General features: G+C 38.2%; 2 protein-coding genes across 7 annotated transcripts; both read right to left on the bottom strand.

The window, feature by feature from the left end:
• Positions 1-10: 10 nt before the first annotated feature.
• On the bottom strand, positions 11-12,209 carry LOC119913282. 5 transcript variants are annotated; one of them, XM_038732682.1, is made up of 27 exons: positions 12,086-12,175; positions 11,839-11,877; positions 10,999-11,207; positions 10,546-10,770; positions 10,096-10,317; positions 9,644-9,868; positions 9,191-9,415; positions 8,739-8,962; positions 8,307-8,388; positions 8,122-8,174; positions 7,815-7,875; positions 7,635-7,720; positions 7,419-7,514; positions 7,140-7,235; positions 6,871-6,966; positions 4,977-5,072; positions 4,553-4,634; positions 4,425-4,465; positions 4,131-4,208; positions 3,865-3,936; positions 3,205-3,280; positions 3,081-3,124; positions 2,793-2,879; positions 2,404-2,499; positions 1,575-1,749; positions 1,440-1,466; positions 11-1,267 (listed from the first exon to the last, which is right to left on the bottom strand). In XM_038732682.1, the coding sequence occupies exons 3-27, from the start codon at positions 11,192-11,194 to the stop codon at positions 738-740; spliced, it is 3,291 nt and encodes a 1,096-aa protein (XP_038588610.1). In that variant the 5' UTR covers positions 11,195-11,207; positions 11,839-11,877; positions 12,086-12,175; the 3' UTR covers positions 11-737. The 5 variants fall into 5 exon arrangements, with proteins under 5 accessions (XP_038588610.1, XP_038588611.1, XP_038588609.1 ...); XM_038732683.1 differs by lacking the exon at positions 12,086-12,175 and adding an exon at positions 11,964-11,979; XM_038732681.1 differs by lacking the exon at positions 11,839-11,877 and having other exon boundaries at positions 12,086-12,209.
• Positions 12,210-12,303: 94 nt separating this feature from the next.
• LOC119913281 (E3 ubiquitin-protein ligase TRIM39-like) lies at positions 12,304-17,060 on the bottom strand. 2 transcript variants are annotated; one of them, XM_038732679.1, is made up of 7 exons: positions 16,823-17,060; positions 15,115-15,695; positions 14,779-14,874; positions 14,143-14,376; positions 13,859-14,006; positions 13,753-13,779; positions 12,304-13,667 (listed from the first exon to the last, which is right to left on the bottom strand). In XM_038732679.1, exons 2-7 carry the CDS (start codon positions 15,688-15,690, stop codon positions 13,102-13,104), a joined length of 1,647 nt encoding a protein of 548 aa, XP_038588607.1. In that variant the 5' UTR covers positions 15,691-15,695; positions 16,823-17,060; the 3' UTR covers positions 12,304-13,101. The 2 variants fall into 2 exon arrangements, with proteins under 2 accessions (XP_038588607.1, XP_038588606.1); XM_038732678.1 differs by having other exon boundaries at positions 15,115-15,692.
• Between the last annotated feature and the right edge of the window lie 4,096 nt (positions 17,061-21,156).

Genomic DNA, 21,156 nt, shown 5'->3' with positions numbered 1-21,156 from the left:
AGGACACTGCTGACTTTGCCCTTTTTTTAATCACTATCCACCCATTTGTACATCAAAACATGTAATAAAAACACTTTGAGACACATTGTTAGGTCTATGTAACGTTTGTGTAACAGCAGCTACTGCTCAGAGCAAACAAAGATGAAAACCTCTGAATGTATTGAGCAACAGTGTGTATTACTGCTTGCGTATTCAACGTTTTTTATATATAAGAGGAACACAATGCTCCTCTACAGTCTCACTTTGAATAATCTGCTTCTGTTTTTTTGTTTTTAAGAAAAAAAAGAAAATGCAAGCAAGTTATGTATTATCTATCTTCTGTAACCCCACACTGCTACACACAAGTTTTAGTCACTCTCCTGTGGACTCTAGGGAGACTAGCTATAATAAATCTGGTACACATTGAAATACATTGCTGATAAAACTTATGTTTGTATATTATTACATCAGTCAAAACCATAAAAAAAATACATTAAGTTCAGTTTGCTCACTGAAAGGAATATTCACCCTGTTAATGTATAATATCTTCTATCGCTCTTGGGGGCTGCTTTGTCAGGTGCATTATGGGAAATGTAGGATCCAATGTTAACTTAAAGACATAAGAAATAAAAAAGACCTCCCATGTGTCCCCTTTAACAAACAAAGCTTTAACAAAAACCATTAACCATTAAACACCAACATTAAGGTGGCTGCACACACACACACACACACACCCATATAAAAATGATTAAACATAATTACTGGTGTTTCACAGTTGAGAGAATCAGAGGATCAGCTCTTTCACCATCTACAAGGTGCAAACTGAAATAAGGGTAGATCTCTCCAGTGAATGAACAATCAGTAAACGAGTAGATGTGAGATTGAGCCGTCACATCGTAGAAGGACACAAGACCTTCCTCGTAGTCCACAAACACTCCCACCTTCGCAGGTTTCTCTTTCAGGGAAAGACGAACTGGTGGTGCTGTCAGGGCTGCGTACTTTTCATCTTCATAATGTGCAATAACCCAGTAACCATTGCCTGGGTTCAGCAAGAGTTTCTCCTTGCGGTTGGCATCACGCTTTGCCACACCCAGATCCCATCTGGTATTCTTGCTGACAACAGCCTCCCAGTATGACTTCCCAGAGGTCAACCTGTTGAGCCCCAGGACGCTTCCAGACCTCCCTGGAGCATCTGGAGCTTCCTGTTTTTCTCCTCCACTACTCACTTTTTTCCCATCAGCAGCAACAAGGCATCGGTTTGCGGTGGTTGGATCCAGCTTGACATCCACTAGAGTTAAGGTCAAACAACAAGACAAAACTGAGTCACTTGGTGCTAGTCTTTGTAAATTTTTCACAGCCTTTCTTTTTGTCCATATTCACACATACATCAAAATAGTCTCCTGAAGAATACATTGGATTTGCCTTATTTTACTGTTTAGACATTTTTTTGAAATACACACCTGCAAACTTGGAAATCCATTTCAGTTCTGTGGGGAAAATATACTAATGTGTTAGTCAATTAGTGATTGTAAATTACAATTATATAAATGCAATACAGAACAAGTAAAATCTAAGGATTGGTAAAGTGGAGTCACCAATAGATGCAAGTTCTTCCAGTTTCTGGCGAATTTGTTCCATCATGCTTGATGTTGCTCTGAAAGTACGGATGGAAAATGAAAGGTCTGCAGACTTCTGCTTAGCATCCTCTACAACTCTCACCACCTCTGAGAGCACACCGTTGATCTCCAGCCACTCAGCGTTCAAGCTGCCCTGAAAAGGGTGACAGACAGTGCTTACAGCAGTGTAAGTATCAAAAGATATCGGAACAAAAGAATAATATACCAAACTAAACAGTTCAAAATCTCTGCAGGAACCTACATTTACCGATTATCTACCTTGAGCCACCTTTTGTTCTCTCATCTGAGTTTTGTGTTTTACGTCAGCTGTGATTCTGTCCTGTCTTACCTTGATCAATTTTACACAACAGCGCATTTAAGTAAGTATGTGCAGGCACCACTTCAATCAAACGTATCTATATGTACAAGTAGAATGGCAGCACTGACACTCACAAAACCAAATGTGAAGAAGGAGAGGGATTAGTTTAAACCTACACAATGTTAATAACTGAATTTGAAAGATTTAAGTTAGTTAGATCCAGACTTTAGAAACAGGTAAATGGCAGGTAAACAGCAATGTCATGTGACTCCTTAAGCAAATGAGTACAGAAAGGAAACTGATCCTCTGAGTGATACCAATAGTTGTCACAGTTTGCTCCTCAGCAACACACTATCATCCCCAGCCTTCTGTATCTGTTCTGTCTCTTGGGCCATAACAGTAATAAAGCGGAGCCAGGACCGACATTTCCGACACTAGAGCAACACCAGCGTAGCTAAAAACAGTACAATCTAGGCACTGGTGCTGTACCTGTGATAGGTTTTTATCCTCCCACTCTTGCTCCTTTGGGTGGACTGCTCCTTCCTGGGCTGTGGTAGCTGAAAGTGTTTGGGTTAAACGCTTCACCTGAAAGATAACAAGCACTTAAGTATTTAACTAACTTATTAATGATTATATCCTAGCAACCACCTCAAACCCTAACCACCTGTAAACACGCTAGCTATCATTTTGATATTTTTTATTTTTATGCAATCATATAACAAACTATAGAATTAAGATGGCCTGCATCTGATTAACTTTTATTAGTGAATTACACAAGTAATACTAAATCTATAGTCTCTAAAGTGTATTATGTTTTTTTTTTTAACTTTCTGGTTCCTTAGTGATATGAAAAAATTGATTTATAGAGAGTCCACTACCTTTTGTTCCTCTTGGTGTTTCCCCTTGGGTCGGACTGCTGTATTCTGGGTTGTGTTAGTTGAAAACATCCAGGCCAATTCCTTCACCTGAAACATTCAATGCAAGTTGGACACAGATCAGTAATGAAAACATACTGTAATAACAATTTATGATTGTTCGGAAAAGTGCAATGGAGAAACATTAAACCAAAGTGTGCATGTAACAACGCACTGTTTAAAAATAGTCTATCAGGCTGAATGTGTTATAAGTAGTTGATGACCTTCCAGAATTTCAAAATTCAGCTGTACCTTCACACGAGTGGAGAAATTTGAGAGCTGTGCAGTTTCAGACGCTGTTGAAAGAGAGAATGGTCACTGTCCCACACATTTCCTTTATTCTCCTTATTATCTATTAATTAACCATTATACATACATGATGTGGGATCCTCCTCAGCTATGGCTTCTGCTGATGCGGGATTCACTTGGATGGCAGCACTTTCTCGCACATTCTTTCAGAGAGTGGTGAAAGGTTTTTAATATCTGAAGCATTTGCTAGAATACCTTTTCCTGCTTTGCAAAAATGTATTTGTGTATTTTGTTATTTAACCTGCACTGATATTTCTAATACAACATTCGTGATTTTCTTGGGATATCACTTTGTTATTTTGTCGTTACAGTATATATTCTAAGCCTGCAACTAATGATTATTTTTATCAGTGATTAATCTGCTTATTATTTTTTAGATAAAGCAATTCATCAATAAACTGGGAATAATGCCCATGGTCCAATGGGTCGTCATCAGATGTCTTGTTTGGTCTGAACAACAGTCTAAAACCAAAAGAGATTCAGTTTGTAATGATGGAAATCAGAGAAAATCAGCAAATCTTTACACTGGAGAAGCTGAAAACTGAAAGAAGGTTTGAGGTTTTTGCTTGAAAACAGACTCAAATGATAAATACTGTCTAATATTGGGGTTCATCTTCTGGGAACCATTACTGTCAGTACAAAATGTCATTGCAACCCATCTAACATTTGTTGATGGTGGACCAACTGATGGACATTGCCATTGATTCAATGCAATACAGGTACGAACCTGTGATGGTTTTTGCTCCTTTATTGTTTCCTGTGTTGTGGTAGCTGAAAGCTTCTGGGCTAAATGCGTCACCTGAAACATAGTAAGCACTCAAGTATCCAACAAATAAATTCCAAAAACAGAAAGGTCACAAAGAATGAAATAACAAACTATTAAAATACAGGACTGACCACTTTCTGTATTCTACCAAAGCTTCTCCCATCTGGCACCTCAGGTAGTTGAAAAGTACCATTTACAGAGGGTCTTACCTCTGACAGTTGTTTTACCTCTCTGCATTTCCTCTTCTGTCGAACTGCTGTTTCCTGTGTTGTGGTAGCTGAAAACGTCATGACCAGTTCCCTCACCTGAACATGTTAAACATGCAGTGTAACATTATAAACTTTACTGCACTATTAGCAGGGAAACCAACTACAACAGTGTGCACATAACATCAAAAACCCAAAAGGGAAATATAAGAACTAAAGAGGCAAAAGTGAAAGTTGAATGTGTTTCCAGTTGTTGTAAAATTAGTTTTTCACCACAAAACATTCTAATGAATCAAGATTCAGCACAATAGGTACCTTCATGCCTGTGGAGAAATCAGGATGTGTAGTTTTACACACTGAAAAGAAAGAAGACAGTAACTGCTTTGCTTTTTTGATTATTTAGCAATCCCATGTGTTATAAATAAAACCATACTACTACTTACATGATTTCTGATCCTCCTTTGTTGTGGCCTCTGCTGCTGCAGAATTTGTTTGGGTGTTGGTACTAGCTGAATCTGGGACACTCTGTCAGAAAGAGGTGGAAAGTAAATCATATCTGAGTCATTCCACATGGATAAAATGTATATTTGATGAAGGCTTTTTTCAATATAGTTTCACACTGTTGTGTTTATTTGTATGACAAATTCCTTTACACTAATATCTTTTTCTTTTTAGGGCATTGTCTGATCTCATACATTCAATATCCACCATCAGTTTGCTTAAAGTTTCATTAAACAGAATGAAAACAGAATAATTTTAAGTGGCAGCAATAATTGCACGTTACAGTACTTTTTTAATGGTTGATTTGATATCTGATCAATCAAACTGCAAATCCACGGTGAAAAGTAACAAAATGTTTCTGTTTACCTCGCGGGCTCTCTCTGCCGGTCTGATTTCACTCATGTTTTCCCCTCTCTCCTTAATTGTCTGCTGTAATTCAGATTTAAGTCTCTCTTGCCTTGCCTTGAATGAAAACACAAACACACACACACACACACACGAATAACGAATGTCTTGTCAATTCACAGTTGAATACAAAGTGCCTGTTGACAAAGTTGACAGTTGACACAATTCCCAATGCTGAAGTTGAAGCCAAAGGTGACGGATGTGTCTGTGTCACAGCAAATAAAAAATGCTCATTAGCAGTTTTTAATATGCTTTATGTTCTATATGCTATATTTGGGGTTTTAGTCAGGACAACATAAAAGTGATAACAATCACAGAAAGCCCTGCGGAGCAAAATACGGTAGTAATCTTTACTCCCACACAGTGCTCGTGAATCATTTCACCAGTTCGCAGGTATCTATTTTTAGGAGCATATGCAACTAAATTGGTCCTATTGTAGAGCCCAATAGCATAGCATTTTGAAAGCTGACACACAAAAACACACACACACACAGTTTTTAACTTTAAACACTTATTGTAAAAGAATATTTTAATGTAGGGCTGGGGCGATTCGTAAATACGTCAACTCGCATTACATGGATTGAAGCTTCGCTGTATCCGGCAGGGATTCCCCCCACTCCGTCTTTGACCGTCTAAAGTTTGGGAGTATTTTAGACAGACATTCAACAACGTACTGCTCCGTGACCTCTGTAAATTGGAAATAGCTTCACTGCAACACAACTGCTATCCATGAATATGTAAAGGGAAATGAACACGTAAAGTGAGCACTTTGACGTCAACGACAGCATCGTAAATTACTTATTGCTTCATCGCCTTCATGTTAAAAGTAATTTCTGCCCTTCTGCTGTCATTATAACGTAACGTTACACCGTGTGTCAACTAACGTTTGGCCATTTCATATTTTCCACGTATGAGCGAGAAAACAGCTGAAGTAACATTACAGACAATCTGTGACTGTCTGCAGAGTCTGTGAATTGTTTCAGTTGTTTTCTTTGCCCCACACTGATGCAGAAATACATTTGATTATCATACTGCATATTACTCAATATTGAAATAAATCCATGTCAGAAACATTTAAAGTTTTAAGTAAAGTAGCCTAATTAATGTCTTTTATTATTATTATCACAGCAAATCAGTGACGTGGAATTTGGATTAATTTTAAGATATGATGCTATTGTCATTATGCTAATGTAATTGATTGAATAAAATATTGATTGGACATTTTTGTATTTATTTGGGATAAATTGGTATGTTAATCGAGTAATATGCAACATTTTTTTTATTTAGAATTCACATTAGTAGTTAGATAAATCGACAAATCGAAAAATTTATCGTTAGATTAACTGACTTGAAAAATAATCATTATGTACAGCCCTATTTTAATGTAAAATGAATTACAACAGTTTCTGGTACATTAAACACTTACTTAAATTTACTTTAATTTAATTTATGGCATTTGCTTTTTCAAGAAAATTTTCATTCTGGTTAAAGATTAATTGTTTGACTTTTGTCATTTGATGGCAGTTTTCGGTTTTGTATTTTGGTGGTTGTCAGGGAACAGATAGAAGAAAAATTGCTAAACTGTGAGCCGCAGTTGCTCTGTTCCGTGTTGGCATGCTGACAGAGGTAAAATCTCAGAACATAATTGGCACTAAATGTTGAGTAAACCTTCAAAACGCTGAAAGTGCAGTTAAGCGTGTCCGATGTATGTGTCACAACAAGGTCTAAAAATACTCATAAGCAGTTGTAACTCAACTAAGTTCACTCATGGTATTAAACTGACTCAAGCAACGTTTCCCATCCTGCGAAAATCTAAATTTCAATGTAGGTTTTTGAACACTGAAGAGTTTAGTACCTGTGATAATGTTTGATCCTCCCTGTATATTTTCTTCGGTTTGACTACGGCTGCTGGAGATGTGGTTGCTGGACACTCCCTGACCAACTTCTTCACCTGAAAGATGTTAAGCACTCAGTAATGCAATACTGATAATTTACCTATTAAAACAGTGGTATATTTAACAATCACCAAAATGATAAGTAAAGCAAGTAGATAAAAAAGGATAAGGATAAAGTACCTATAAAAAACATAACATAAAAACATGTCTAAAACAAACAGTTAAGTACCTGTGATGGTGTTTGTTGCTTCCTGTCTTTCTCCTTAGGTCGAACTACAGTTACTGGGTATGTTGGTGTGGGATGCTCCCTGACCGATCTATTCATCTGAAAGATGAAATGAAACTAATAATGAATGTGCTGCCTGCACACTGACGGCTTTGCTATATTTGGAGGTTTTAGTCAGGACAACATAGAGGTGTTAACAAATACAGAAAGCCCTGCTGAGCAACTGAAAATTGTAATATAGGGTTTTAAACAGTAAATGGTGTAATTATCACAGTGTAATACCTCTGATAATGTGTGATCCTGTCTGTCCTGCTCCTTAAGATGACCTACTGGTGCACGAGGGGGAGCTGTTGGACGCTCCCTGCTAGATTGATTCACCTGAAAAATGTTAAATTGAAATAAATTTACTTTTCAAAACAATCACAGAAACAATAAAGGCAACAGGCGCATGCCACAAGAGGCTTGGGTTTAGAAAAGAATTCCAACAAATCTTCTTACCTGCACACCAGCAGAGAAATCCTGCAGCTGATGGCTTGCTCTTGAGTTTGTGTCTTTCCGGAAAGGCTGCTGCGGAATTGCTAAAGCTGTAATATAAGGAGATAGTCTCAGACTTAGCTGCTTCATTTTTCAGTCTGTACCCAAAATCTTGTGTTGACTGAATTATAACCCTGTACACACGTGATTTGGGCTCCTCCTTGATTGTGGCTACAGAGTTGCAGCTTGGTGACACTAGCACATCCTGACAGTTAAAGGTAAAGAGTCAAAGGGTGTTAAGACACAGTTGTTAACTTTAAACACTTACTTTTAAAAGCACATTTTAATGTCAAATGAATTCCATCATTTTCTGTTTCATTAATTGCTTATTTAATTTTATTGTAATGTAATTTATGGCATTTGCAATTGAAAGACATTTACATCCTGGTTAAAGATTAATTGTTTGGTTTTGTATTTTGTTTGTTCTTGATGGAACAGTTATATGCTGTACCTGCATACCAGCGGAGAAATCATACAGCTGACGGCGTGACTTTGATTTTGTGGCTATTTGAAAAGAGTGCTGTGAATTAGTAAAATCTATGGTAAAAGTAGAAGGTCAGTATCATGCTTAGCTGCTTTATTTTTCGGATTGTTGTGCAAACTCTTGTATTGACTGAACTATAATCCTGTACATACGTTCTTTGCATTCCACCTTAATTGCAGCTGCTATTGCCGCAGAGCTGCTGCAGACTTTGATGCTTGAGGACGTCGCCACATTCTGTCAGGTTAAGGTGAAAGTTGTAAAGTAAGTTGATATTACTTATACCAATGTCACAATAATGATGGCAACTGCTGAATATATACCTGAAATAATGAATGAGTTATAGTCAAATGGATTATCCACATAATGAAGACTCAGTGACAACAGTGAACTGTTGTGGTGGCGTAAAAAAAAAAGCTGGACTTTTACACTAAACGCTAACACCAGAATGCTAACAGGCTCACAATTACAATACTAATATCCAGATGGACCAACCAACAGAGAGTCATCACTGCGACTGGCTACTACTTTTTTAAACTGAATTTGGCTGCCTTAAATATCCCTCTTGTAACTACTAGATCGTGTACCTCCTTCTTGACAGTCATTCTCTTAGCAGGCTGATGTTTCCTTTCATCCACTTCTTCCCACTCATTTGTCCACACGTACTGCTCTTTCTTTGGGGTACTTGCTGCCTTCGGTGTGCATCCCATCTTCCCCTGGTGAGTTCTCAGGCCATGGTAAGTCGTCACTTTGGACCAGCCACAGTGACAAACCTGGAGGCTCAAGTCGGAACAGATGTAGTCTGTTGTATCTGTTGAGACATAATTGAGGGTTGGATTTCGACCACATCTATTCTTGCAAGATTTTAAACCATTTTTGCTAACTAAGTAATGTTCATTTTTGGCATTTTTTATTTACCAATTTGTTGTTTTTTTACCGCTCATCCCACTGATCTGGTCTTGTTATTTAGTATGTGTTGTTTGTGGCAATGTGAGGAATGAACACAACGTGTAATCAGGAATCTTTGTGCATCACCCACCAGTCTTGATAGAGGCGTAGACATCCAGACGCAGGTCCTTTTGATTGTTTGTAAACCCCACATTTCCCCACATGTACTGCTGTTCACTCTTCTCAACCTTCACACCCCTCTTTGTGCATCCCATCTTCCCCTGGTGAGTTCTCAGGCCATGGTAAGTCGTCACTTTGGACCAGCCACAGTGACAAACCTGGAGGCTCATGTCGGAACAGATGTAGTCTGTTGTATCTGTTGAGACATAATTGAGGGTTGGATTTCGACCACATCTATTCTTGCAAGATTTTAAACCATTTTTGCTAACTAAGTAATGTTCATTTTTGGCATTTTTTATTTACCAATTTGTTGTTTTTTTACCGCTCATCCCACTGATCTGGTCTTGTTATTTAGTATGTGTTGTTTGTGGCAATGTGAGGAATGAACACAACGTGTAATCAGGAATCTTTGTGCATCACCCACCAGTCTTGATAGAGGCGTAGACATCCAGACGCAGGTCCTTTTGATTGTTTGTAAACCCCACATTTCCCCACATGTACTGCTGTTCACTCTTCTCAACCTTCACACCCCTCTTTGTGCATCCCATCTTCCCCTGGTGAGTTCTCAGGCCATGGTAAGTCGTCACTTTGGACCAGCCACAGTGACAAACCTGGAGGCTCAAGTCGGAACAGATGTAGTCTGTTGTATCTGTTGAGACATAATTGAGGGTTGGATTTCGACCACATCTATTCTTGCAAGATTTTAAACCATTTTGGCTAACTAAGTAATGTTCATTTTTGGCATTTTTTATTTACCAATTTTTGTTTTTTTACCGCTCATCCCACTGATCTGGTCTTGTTATTTAGTATGTGTTGTTTGTGGCAATGTGAGGAATGAACACAACGTGTAATCAGGAATCTTTGTGCATCACCCACCAGTCTTGATAGAGGCGTAGACATCCAGACGCAGGTCCTTTTGATTGTTTGTAAACCCCACATTTCCCCACATGTACTGCTGTTCACTCTCAACCTTCACACCCCTCTTTGTGCATCCCATCTTCCCCTGGTGAGTTCTCAGGCCATGGTAAGTCGTCACTTTGGACCAGCCACAGTGACAAACCTGGAGGCTCATGTCGGAACAGATGTAGTCTGTTGTATCTGTTGAGACATAATTGAGGGTTGGATTTCGACCACATCTATTCTTGCAAGATTTTAAACCATTTTTGCTAACTAAGTAATGTTCATTTTTGGCATTTTTTATTTACCAATTTGTTGTTTTTTTACCGCTCATCCCACTGATCTGGTCTTGTTATTTAGTATGTGTTGTTTGTGGCAATGTGAGGAATGAACACAACGTGTAATCAGGAATCTTTGTGCATCACCCACCAGTCTTGATAGAGGCGTAGACATCCAGACGCAGGTCCTTTTGATTGTTTGTAAACCCCACATTTCCCCACATGTACTGCTGTTCACTCTTCTCAACCTTCACACCCCTCTTTGTGCATCCCATCTTCCCCTGGTGAGTTCTCAGGCCATGGTAAGTCGTCACTTTGGACCAGCCACAGTGACAAACCTGGAGGCTCAAGTCGGAACAGATGTAGTCTGTTGTATCTGTTGAGACATAATTGAGGGTTGGATTTCGACCACATCTATTCTTGCAAGATTTTAAACCATTTTGGCTAACTAAGTAATGTTCATTTTTGGCATTTTTTATTTACCAATTTGTTGTTTTTTTACCGCTCATCCCACTGATCTGGTCTTGTTATTTAGTATGTGTTGTTTGTGGCAATGTGAGGAATGAACACAACGTGTAATCAGGAATCTTTGTGCATCACCCACCAGTCTTGATAGAGGCGTAGACATCCAGACGCAGGTCCTTTTGATTGTTTGTAAACCCCACATTTCCCCACATGTACTGCTGTTCACTCTCAACCTTCACACCCCTCTTTGTGCATCCCATCTTCCCCTGGTGAGTTCTCAGGCCATGGTAAGTCGTCACTTTGGACCAGCCACAGTGACACACCTGGAGGCTCATGTCTGGCTTGTGTCTATATAAATCACATGACACAGAATGTGTTAATGTATTAATAATAATTATTCCGTATTACAATTTATAACAATTGGACCCTGGCAGAGCATAGTGCATTTATTTTTACTATAATGTACTATAAAGAGTTTTGTGATACTATTTACACAAAATGTACATAACAGTTTTGAACGTTTACTGGTAATGGAGTATTTTTACAGAGTGGTATTTCTACTTTAATTTACTTACTACTTCAATAAATTAAGGATCTGAATACTTCATCCACCACTGACAATACAAACATTTTAAGGTAACCGAGCAAGACTGGGAACACATATTTGTGATTCCAATTCCATTAATCGAATGTTTCATTATTAAAAGTGGCTTAATTTGCCATTTATTATTCTTATATACATATGTAAATGAAAACAAATATGTACTGCTTCCTGCTTTCTGTGTTTTATGTCATAGTAAATTTATTTTTGGACTGCTATTCAGACATCACAAGCACACCAACCATTCTAATTAATTGTCAGCATTTATAATTATAACTTATTTAAAATGTATCACTCTTCATAGATGTTTGCAGCTATATTCAGTAGGTTAATGGAGTTGTGAAGGCTGCTAATTATAGCATGAGTTAGGCCACTTACCAAAAAAACGAATTTTAGTCCTGTCCAGGTCAGCTTAATCTGGTCGTGAGAATTAAACTGATTTAATATCGCCACAAACATCGTGGAGACCAAAAGTCTCTAAGATGACCGTTATTTTGACCTACTTGTCATGCCGGTAACAATCAAAATCAAGCTGGCTCAAAAACTTGCGCCCTGCACGAACTCAGCTAATTAATTAGCATTATAACGACCCAGAGATTAGAAAATGTATTAATATCTTCCCTACCTTGTCGTCTTCTTTTGTGCTCTGTTGCCTCCCTGCTTCTACAAATATTTCCTTTCTCTTTGTGCTTTAAGTTTCGTTTCTGAAGAAGAGAGGCGCCAACCGCCTCTTTTTTGTCAGACTAAAGCACATGATTTTTACCACACTGTAAGAGTGTTGCATGTGCAATAAAGATCTGTTCAAATGGTGGATTTAAAAAAAGAACCAGAACCAGATGCAAATTGAACATTTTCATTTCATCTTTTTATTTTGAGATTTAAAAATTAATAATTACAGCACATTTTGTAAATAATCAAACGATATTGTAGTCCACAAACACACTTGACATTTCAATCTAAGTTGATTTTCCCACCATCACCTTAAACTGCAACCCAGAGCCTGTGTAAAATGTACTAACATGCTTGAAGGCAACTGGTAGATCAATAGATTCTTTATCCATCATTGTGATTAAGTCATGTATTTATAAACTTCTAAGAGGGTATGTTTGGTCATGGATTATAGTGAACAGGTAATGGATAAACACATGAATGCATTTAACTTTGGCTGTGATGGTGGGTCATATGACAGCATGAGCTCAAGTCTTCAGGTTTGTTTATGAAAGTTCACCCTGGTTTTACAGCATGTTCCATTTTGAACAAGGCCATGGAAAATATAAATGGTCAGTTATATATGCATTAAATTTGTATAAAAGAAAACCAAATTTTTTTATTTAAAAACTCGTGTTTTGCTTGTTTCTTCGCATTTCACCCTCACCTGTAGTGTAGTGTAAAGTCATTGGCAGGACTGAGTAGCTATCACCCCACCAAAGCACTCATGCACTAATGTGCGTCCTTATGCATGTGCTTAATAAAGTATTTCTCTGTAACACTACTAGCAGTCACTCTACAATGTACCAAAAATACGTAATAATTAAGTATTATTAAGTATTATAATTAATTTTTAAAAAGTGGATTTAATTACACCACCACCTTTGGTTGAACAGCCCCCTTTTCCCCCTCTCCCAGACAACTCACACATTCTTAGGACATTTCTACGTCCTGCAAACAATGTGACACAGCAGAAATTATCAAAGGATCAGTGTTTCTCTCATCTTGTTTTGCATGTGGACTAAAATATGGGAAGAGCTTGTCATTGAACAAACACTCAGTAAACGAGTAGATGTGAGATTGAGCCGTCACATCATAGAAGGACACAAGACCTTCCTCGTAATCCACAAACACTCCCACCTTCGCAGGTTTCTCTTTCAGGGAGAGGCGAACAGGTGGTGCTGTCAGGGCCGCGTACTTTTCATCTTCATAATGTACAGTAACCCAGTAACCATTATCTGGGGTCAGCGAGAGTTTCCCCTTGCGGTTCGCATCGCCTCTTGCCACACCCAGATCCCACCCCGTCTTGTTGCTGACCTCCACCTCCCAGTATGACTTCCCAGAGGTCAGCCTGTTGAGCCCCAGGACGCTGGCAAACAGATCAAACCTCTCCGAAGCATCAGCTACTTCTTGGTCTTCTCCTCCATCTTTCACTTCCTTCCCATCAGCGGAAAGAACAAGACGTTGGTGCGCGGTGGATGGATCCAGCTTGACATCCACTGTTAATTACACGTTGAAAATAATTATAAGATCTTAACTATTTTTTTAAGATGACTGTCAGAAGAAACAGATTATATGACGCACCTGTAAACTTTGGAAGTCTCTGAAGTTCTGTGAAGTAAAGAAATAGTTTTAGATGAAATAAGCAGACAAACGTTTATAACATTTACCACCATGATCTGACACTCACCAGTGGAGGTAAGCTTCTCCAGTTCCTGTTGAATGTTTTCCAACATGGTAGTTGTGGTTTTTCTCATGGTACCAAAAGATAGTGATGTGTCAAGCTCTACCTCTGTCCATTCTTTGATGTTGTCCAGGTCTTGAAGAGATGGGTAACTCTGACACAGGGAAAAAGTCAAACAAAGAGGAAGTTAACACGTGAATAAGATCTAATTATACAACCCACAATGATTGAGGGATGTGAAACTGGCTGTACAGTTGTGTTGAAACTGTCAGCCAAACATTAACCTTCACCTGCAGAAAAAGGATGTGATCCTCAAGCGCAGATATATTGTCCAGCTCAGAAATGGTCTTCTCAAGTACGCTGATTTCGGCTTCCAACTCCTCTATGAGGCTTTTTGCCTCTTTCTCTACAACCTGCCTCCTGTCCTTCAGTGGCTGAAGAGCTCTCGCCTGGGCAACCTCAACAATAGCAATCACAGCTGCGAACACATTCTCAATATCCCACCACTCATTATCCACCTGGTCCTGAAAATAGGAGAAAAGCATGTGTTGTCCATTAGACATTTTACCTTTTTTCTGTCTCATACTTTGCACTCAGGGTTTGACTTTAACAAAACTGGGAGAAATGCTACTTATACCACAACACTGATGGTCGTTGATTAGTCCAAAATCTGTGAGAAGAAACATTTGCCTCAAGTGTCAAGTGTCTGTTTCTACAACAACACTAGTGAGAATTTGACTAAATCTGTATCAAGTATTTTCTGGAATAGGTTTGGTGTTTAAGAGCTAAACAAACTGTCCTGATGGGAATGCTGTAAATACGTGGGGTCAAGAATTACATTCAGCTACCACTGTCAGTTTTGTGGTTAGGGCTTTTCAATCCAGGACAATCCATGGTGAGTAATGTTTGTGTCCCTTGCAGCTTACCTTGCAACTCTGTAGAGATGTATTAATTTCATCCACCCGTGTTTTTCTCTTCCTTATTTTCTGTTGCAACTCTGTCTTTGTGTTTTCGAGCTTAGCCTGTAATAAACAAAAAGGCAAGTCAAAGATCCCAACCTCAAGCATTTTTCTTTTCATTTTACACGCTGGGATTTAACATGATGTATAAAACCACTTTATACGCAGAGATCTCATTTGTTTTTGTTGGCTTGTTTGCAGTTCTATCAATGTATCCAACATACCACACTGGATTAAAGTAAATATGCATCAAGACTAGAATTTATAAACATACACGACTGGGCCTTTCTTAAGTTAATTCACCTTCTTCTTGTTCCATTCATCTTCACTAGAAACAACCTCCTCCTGACCTTCTTCCATACAGCGTACACAAATGCATCTCTCCTTCTTCCTGCTGTACAGCTCTAAGGGGCGTCCATGCTGCAGACAGGCCCTCTCGTCCAAGTTGTCAACAGGTTCCACCAACTTGTGGCCCTTCAGTCTTTCAGTTGAAGAATGATTCTCCAGGTGGGCTGTACAATACGAGGCAAGACACACAAGGCAGGACTTTATAGCCTTCAGCTTTCTCTCTGTGCAAATGTCACAGGCCACTTCGCCAGGCGCCCCAGTGTACTCATCATCGTCTTTCTCCACGGTCTTTTTCATCTGTTCGACAATGTTTCTCAGGATGATGTTAACGTTTGGCATTCTGTTCTGATGCTGCTTGCATAGGGGGCACACTGTGTCGTTGTACATAAAGTTGCGGTTTAGACATTCCTTACAAAAGGAGTGGCCACACGCTGTAGTGACAGGATCCACAAATGGATCCATGCAGATTGAGCAAATTAGATGTTTTTCCAGTAAGCGGGGCTCGCTGGGTGATGCTTGAGCGGAGGCCATATCTGCTTAAAGAGAGCATTATGAGGTTACTCAATTAGAAATGTTATGCATCATATTAAAATGTTGGTCACGTCTGGCATTTCAAAGATGGTAACTGCAGATGTTTTTGCTTTGTACTCAAATATGTGTCTAAATGTACCATGAATAATTGATTACTGAAAGTGAAAAGAGCATGTAACTTGTTGGACAGCATCGACTGTTGCCATAAAGGGGCAATTACAGGATAATAGTAAAACATTATATAACATAACATTACATAACAATATAAGAGTAAATGTCAGTGAATTTACTCTATTTTCTAGTGTAAGCTACACAGTAATATCTAGTTCAAATTTGCTAACACTTTGAGCTATTGGTCATACCAGAGCAGCAAAACCCTTGAGTGTGCTGAATTGAGTAAAGTTGTCATTATTGCTTAATTCAACTTTTCATTTAAGAGGAAGAGCGAGATTGTGTTATTTCCTCTTTCAAAAGTTAAGAAAGTATTGCTTTTCAGTTGTTGATCGATCAGTGTATTGGTGTTTGACATATCTGTGCTTTAATTATGCAGTAAGTACTTGCAATCTGACAATTAAACTCAACAGATTTAACATACGGGGTATCAACCTACTCTAATGGCCAATATGTACACTATGTACAGGTAATAAAAAGATTATTTTGTATGTCATAATTTATTTGGCTTTTTATTGGACGATTTCAAAAGTGAAGATGACAAAGGATAATTCATTCTGCACAACAAGGAAACATAGATACCGGTGCAGCTCTAAGGTATTACTGGTGACACACCCACTGGATAATTCAGCCATTCAGTGTGTGTTAAATCCCAATAGCAGAAAGCTACAAAAGCGTTGAGACTAAATGAACAAACACTTTCCCCACACCATTACCGAGGTAAAAGCCCCTGTCTAAACCACCACAGTGAACCCACTGGAGTTTAATTTAACATAAGTTTAAGTTCTTCACACTGTAAAGTAATCTCTATTAAAACAAGTAATTGGTATTAACCAGTAGTCAGCTGAGGTTAGAAGAGTTAAAGCAATGATCTGTTGATTTAAGAAGCATATCTAAAAGAATGTTATGTGATTTAAAAAAAAACCTTAGATGTGTATAATGTGTATGTGTATAGTATTACCTTTCAGCAATTGAGATGATCCTTATGTCAGGCTTCTTTCTCGTTCTCTCTTTACTCCCACCTAGTGTGTGCGTGTCCTTCACTTTAGACTTCCTCTCTCTGTTAAGTTTCATTTCTTTTTAAAAGCTCTCTCACTGACTTCCTCTCCACAGAAAGAGGCACGTCATCATGCAAATAAGCAACCAAATCAATCTTTTCTGTCTGCTGCAGGGTGTGCTGCTTGTTGAGCAAGTTCACACACATCAAATGTTGGACCCAAAGGTTTCTCTGGGAACTCTGAGGTTTTATGTTTACAACTATTGCACAATGTTAATGTTGCAATGATAAAGTGAAAGTGATTTCTGTCCATAAGTTTCATTTACAGTATTTAAGGCAAATACTCAAAAAAAACAAAAAAGTATTGATATCTGTTATTTTTACTCAAAAGTTCACTTTATTGTTTTGCATAAGTATCCTACAGTGTTTTGGGTTTGACATTTCCATTTGTCTTAAAGGGGGGGGACATAAACATTGAAATACTTTACGTGAGCTCACATAATCTGTAAAATAAATTATATCATCCATCCAGGCATAAATTACATTCATACAATATATTCTCAGTGAGCTATTGGCCAAACCCTGGATCAAGTTGAGTTTTTTTTTTTTTTTCCCGTTTGACAATTATTGTAGTTTTTAAGGTTTACTGTTTGCTTTAAATCTCTACAGATCACCAGTCATATTTCATTTGCGCATAATTTTTTTTTAATAAAAAAAAAAGGCTAAATAGTCACAGTAAAAAGTAATCTGTTAAAACAGTTTGTCTATTGGGAAATACACTTATTCACTTATTCACATATTTTATATTTATATATTTTCACTATTTCCTATTGATTTTGTAGTGTCTTTGAGTGTCCTGAAGAACACTATAGAAATAAAATGTATTGTTATTATTATTATTAATAACACAACCCCCATAACATGGTGAATTGTCATTTTTACACTTCTGTTTTTGTATGGATTAAACAAATGAAATATAACATGTTAGCTATGTTCTTTAGAGGTGCTATAAGATAGATGGTCTTACAGTTTCCAGTCTTTATGCTAAAAGATGGCTGTAGCCTTATATTTAATGTGGGAGTGGTATTGAACTCCCCCTCAAACTCTCCACCAGAAGGCGTATTTCCCTAAACTATTCCTTTGAAGTAAACACACCGTCCAACAAAGTATTCTGCTTTTGATTATTTAACTATTTTATAAAAAAAACAAAAACATTTTTTCTAGTGCTCTTGAAGGTGAAACATCAACATCTTCATCCAATCATTAAGAAGTCGCAGTGTGCTGGTGATCTGTTGACTGTCGAACACTGCAGACCTGTAGGAAGTAAAGGCTGTCTTCAGTCTGCAAGAGCTGCTCCAGTTCAGTGTTTCTCTTCTGCAGCTCAGAGATTTCTTCTTCCAGTTGTCTGATGAGCTCTTTATTTTGTGCCCAGGCCTCTTTTGGGTTTTCTCCACTGAGGTCTACAGACAGCTTGATTTTCTCAACTTTACTCAGTCTCTCTTGAATGGCTTGCTGAAGCTTCATCCTTGCCCGTCTTAGTTTAACCTGTGAAAAAAAACATTGCGTTAAGAGACGAGAACTGCTGTGGCATGTGACAAGCTACAGACACAGTGTACCAGAAACCAATCTGCAATGTCACTGTTGCACCATTCTCTAAACATTAAAACTCTAAAGCATGTTGCAATCTCGTTCCCACCCCCATCACAGATAATGTCAATAAGTTCTTATATTCCTTTGACAGTTGATGTAAAACAGACCCATTTTTACACTATGGAGATTTTGAAACCTTCAACTCACATCCAGTGTGATTTCTTGAGTATTTTCAAAGACGCTATGTGTAAATTGTGGTATTTTTATATAAATATGCGATGAACAGTGTGATTTCTTGAGTATTTTCAAAGACGCTATGTGTAAATTGTGGTATTTTTGTATAAATATGTGATGAAATGAAAAAAAAAATGTCATGCCATTTTACATATTTTGCGCTTGTTTCTCACCACTGAGACCAAATAGTAGCTCATTGTCATAGAAAATATGTTTATTCTTCCCTCTCCACATTGTTTTCTCTTTCATTCTACTGAAGTGGTCAGACACAATATGCCATTACGAGACAATAGCTGAAAACCTTAGCTTACCATGAAACCATGAATAAGTATGGAAGCAGATTTCACACCAATTTTGTGAAAAATAAACAGATGTGTCCAGTATTTTGTATTGGTTTGATTTATTTCCTGTTGGTTAAACCTATGTTGGAGTGAATTAAAGAGATACAGTGTAACTTTTGCTGAACAGTTACGGGATCATGCTTTACTGTTTAGCTGTTTTTAAAGAACATAATTAAATTCTAAAGAATAATAATTCAAACATTTCACTTTATTGGCATGAATATCAATAGTATTGCCAAAGCTTACACATCAGCCATCATAAGCTACTAGTCATACCACCTTAATGTTTCAGCAGCAAAACCCCTTGGTATATTACAATGACAAGCAGTGTGTTTAATTGCTTGGGAATTCAACTTATCATTTGTGAGAGGAACAGGGATATTTCTTCTCTCAAACATTACTCCCACCCTGCAACTTTAAATAAGTTAAAAAGTCCAACGTTTGGGCTGACAAAATCTGTAAAGAATTCACTAGTGTTGGTAGTGCAACACAAAAAAAAACATAACTCTTTAATGATTCTCAGTGTGGTGCTTTTATTACCTTTTTCTTTGTGGCTTCCTTGTTAATAGAAATAATGTGATGGCCCCTGTGGTCTGTCTGGGCACACATGGCACAAATGCATGTTTGATCACTCCTACAGAACCTGTTTAACTGCTTTCCATGCAGTCTACATACAGAGTCGTCCAGGTTCTTCACCACACTGATCAAAAGATGGCGCCCAAGATCTTCATTCCGGTAATGCGGCTCCAGATGAGCAGCACAGTATGAGGCCAGGCACTCCAGGCAAGACTTGACAGCTCGATGCTTTGCTGCGCAGACATCACAGGCAACCTCTCCAGCTTTTAAAGGCACAGTTTCTTCCTCAGTTGGAGCACCAGCATGTGGTGTTTGGTCTGTTTTAAGATGTGGCCTGGTGGGGAAAATGGCCTTGCAGAGGGGGCACTGACAGGCCCTCTGGATCCTCCAGTATTCACCTATACAGCCCAGGCAGAAACAGTGTCCACAGGGGAGGAAAGCAGGGCTGGTGAACTCATCCAGGCAGATGCAGCACTTAGAAGGCTCTGACATTAGGTCAAAATTGCACACACATGCATGCAACCTGTGGTCGGATTTGGTGTGGTATCAGCATGCACAGATGATGTTCAGGTGTATTCCATTTGTTGTTAATTACAGTACTGTATCTGTACAGAAAACAAAGACTTGTATTAGCACACATATTTGGCTTTGGTGGCAGGAACCCAACCCAGATGGACAAGTGTGAGTACATTTTGTCTTAGTCTTTGTGGGGCTTGACACGCCATGCTGCTGTTACTGAATGCTGAATAATGCAGAGCCAAGCCACTTAAATTAGAATCTCAGCCTCAAAGGAAGGAGGCGATGTTAAAACTACAGCAAAACATTGAGAAAACTTTTTAATATGTACTGTATTAGACTATGACTATTTTAAAGAAGATTTATGTAGTCTGGGATAGCTATTGAAAAAACAAATTACAAAGCAATTCAGTTAAACTCAGAAGTCAGTAGGGCATTCACACGTATAGGTAATAATAATAATAATAATTGTATAGAGTACTTTTCAAAATTCATGTTACAAGCTGCTTCACAAAGGCAGCAACATAAAACACATGTCTCGAAATCAATAAAAACAGACCACATTACATGACAACAAGAAAAAACATTTGGAAGTAAAAGACAACTTAGATAACTAAAATCAGGAAATTCTCTCTAAAAGTATGTTTTAAAATGGGACTTAAAGGAGATCAGATCATACTGCATGTGGCAATGAGCGAGCTTCGTAAATGGTATGATTAAGAGCAAAGTTGATTGTGATTGTTATAAGGAGCTGTTACTTTTAGTTATAAGTGTTTTTCTTCTTCTTCTTTGTGTGTGTGTGTGTGTGTGTGTGTGTGTGTGTGTGTGTGTGTGTGTGTGTGTGTGTGTGTGTGTGTGTGTGTGTGTGTGTGTGTGTGTGTGTGTCACATTGTGAATCTAAGTCACATCAGCAGCACAGACTTTCCCACATTCAGGATCAGCTCTCACACCAGAAACTACTGGAGAGAAATGGAAGAACCACAAACAAGTGCCGAATCTGAAGAAGATATATCAGAGACAATCCCAGAGAAGGAAAACACC

The sequence above is a fragment of the Micropterus salmoides genome, unplaced genomic scaffold (assembly GCF_014851395.1).
Source record: "Micropterus salmoides isolate LMB-PRFRI ecotype aquatic unplaced genomic scaffold, ASM1485139v1 Ms_hic_scaffold_2, whole genome shotgun sequence".
Classification (NCBI taxonomy): Eukaryota; Metazoa; Chordata; class Actinopteri; order Centrarchiformes; family Centrarchidae; genus Micropterus; species Micropterus salmoides.
The sequence above is the reverse complement of the archived record's forward strand: the minus strand, read 5'-3'. Positions and strand labels throughout refer to the sequence as shown.

Bases quoted from the DNA above. Each gene is read 5' to 3' on its own strand.
- LOC119913282 (XM_038732681.1), bottom strand. From the start codon at position 11,194: ATGAGCCTCCAGGTGTGTCACTGTGGCTGGTCCAAAGTGACGACTTAC. The intron at 2,880-3,080 runs GTACAGCTGAAT...TGAATGTTTCAG, and splicing joins ATTTCTCCACTCGTGTGAAG to GTGAAGGAATTGGCCTGGAT. The intron at 1,268-1,439 runs GTGTGTATTTCA...CCTTAACTCTAG, and splicing joins ATGGATTTCCAAGTTTGCAG to TGGATGTCAAGCTGGATCCA.
- LOC119913281 (XM_038732679.1), bottom strand. From the start codon at position 15,690: ATGGCCTCCGCTCAAGCATCACCCAGCGAGCCCCGCTTACTGGAAAAA. The intron at 14,377-14,778 runs GTAAGCTGCAAG...TCCTATTTTCAG, and splicing joins CATCTCTACAGAGTTGCAAG to GACCAGGTGGATAATGAGTG. The intron at 13,668-13,752 runs GTGCGTCATATA...TGTAATTAACAG, and splicing joins GAGACTTCCAAAGTTTACAG to TGGATGTCAAGCTGGATCCA.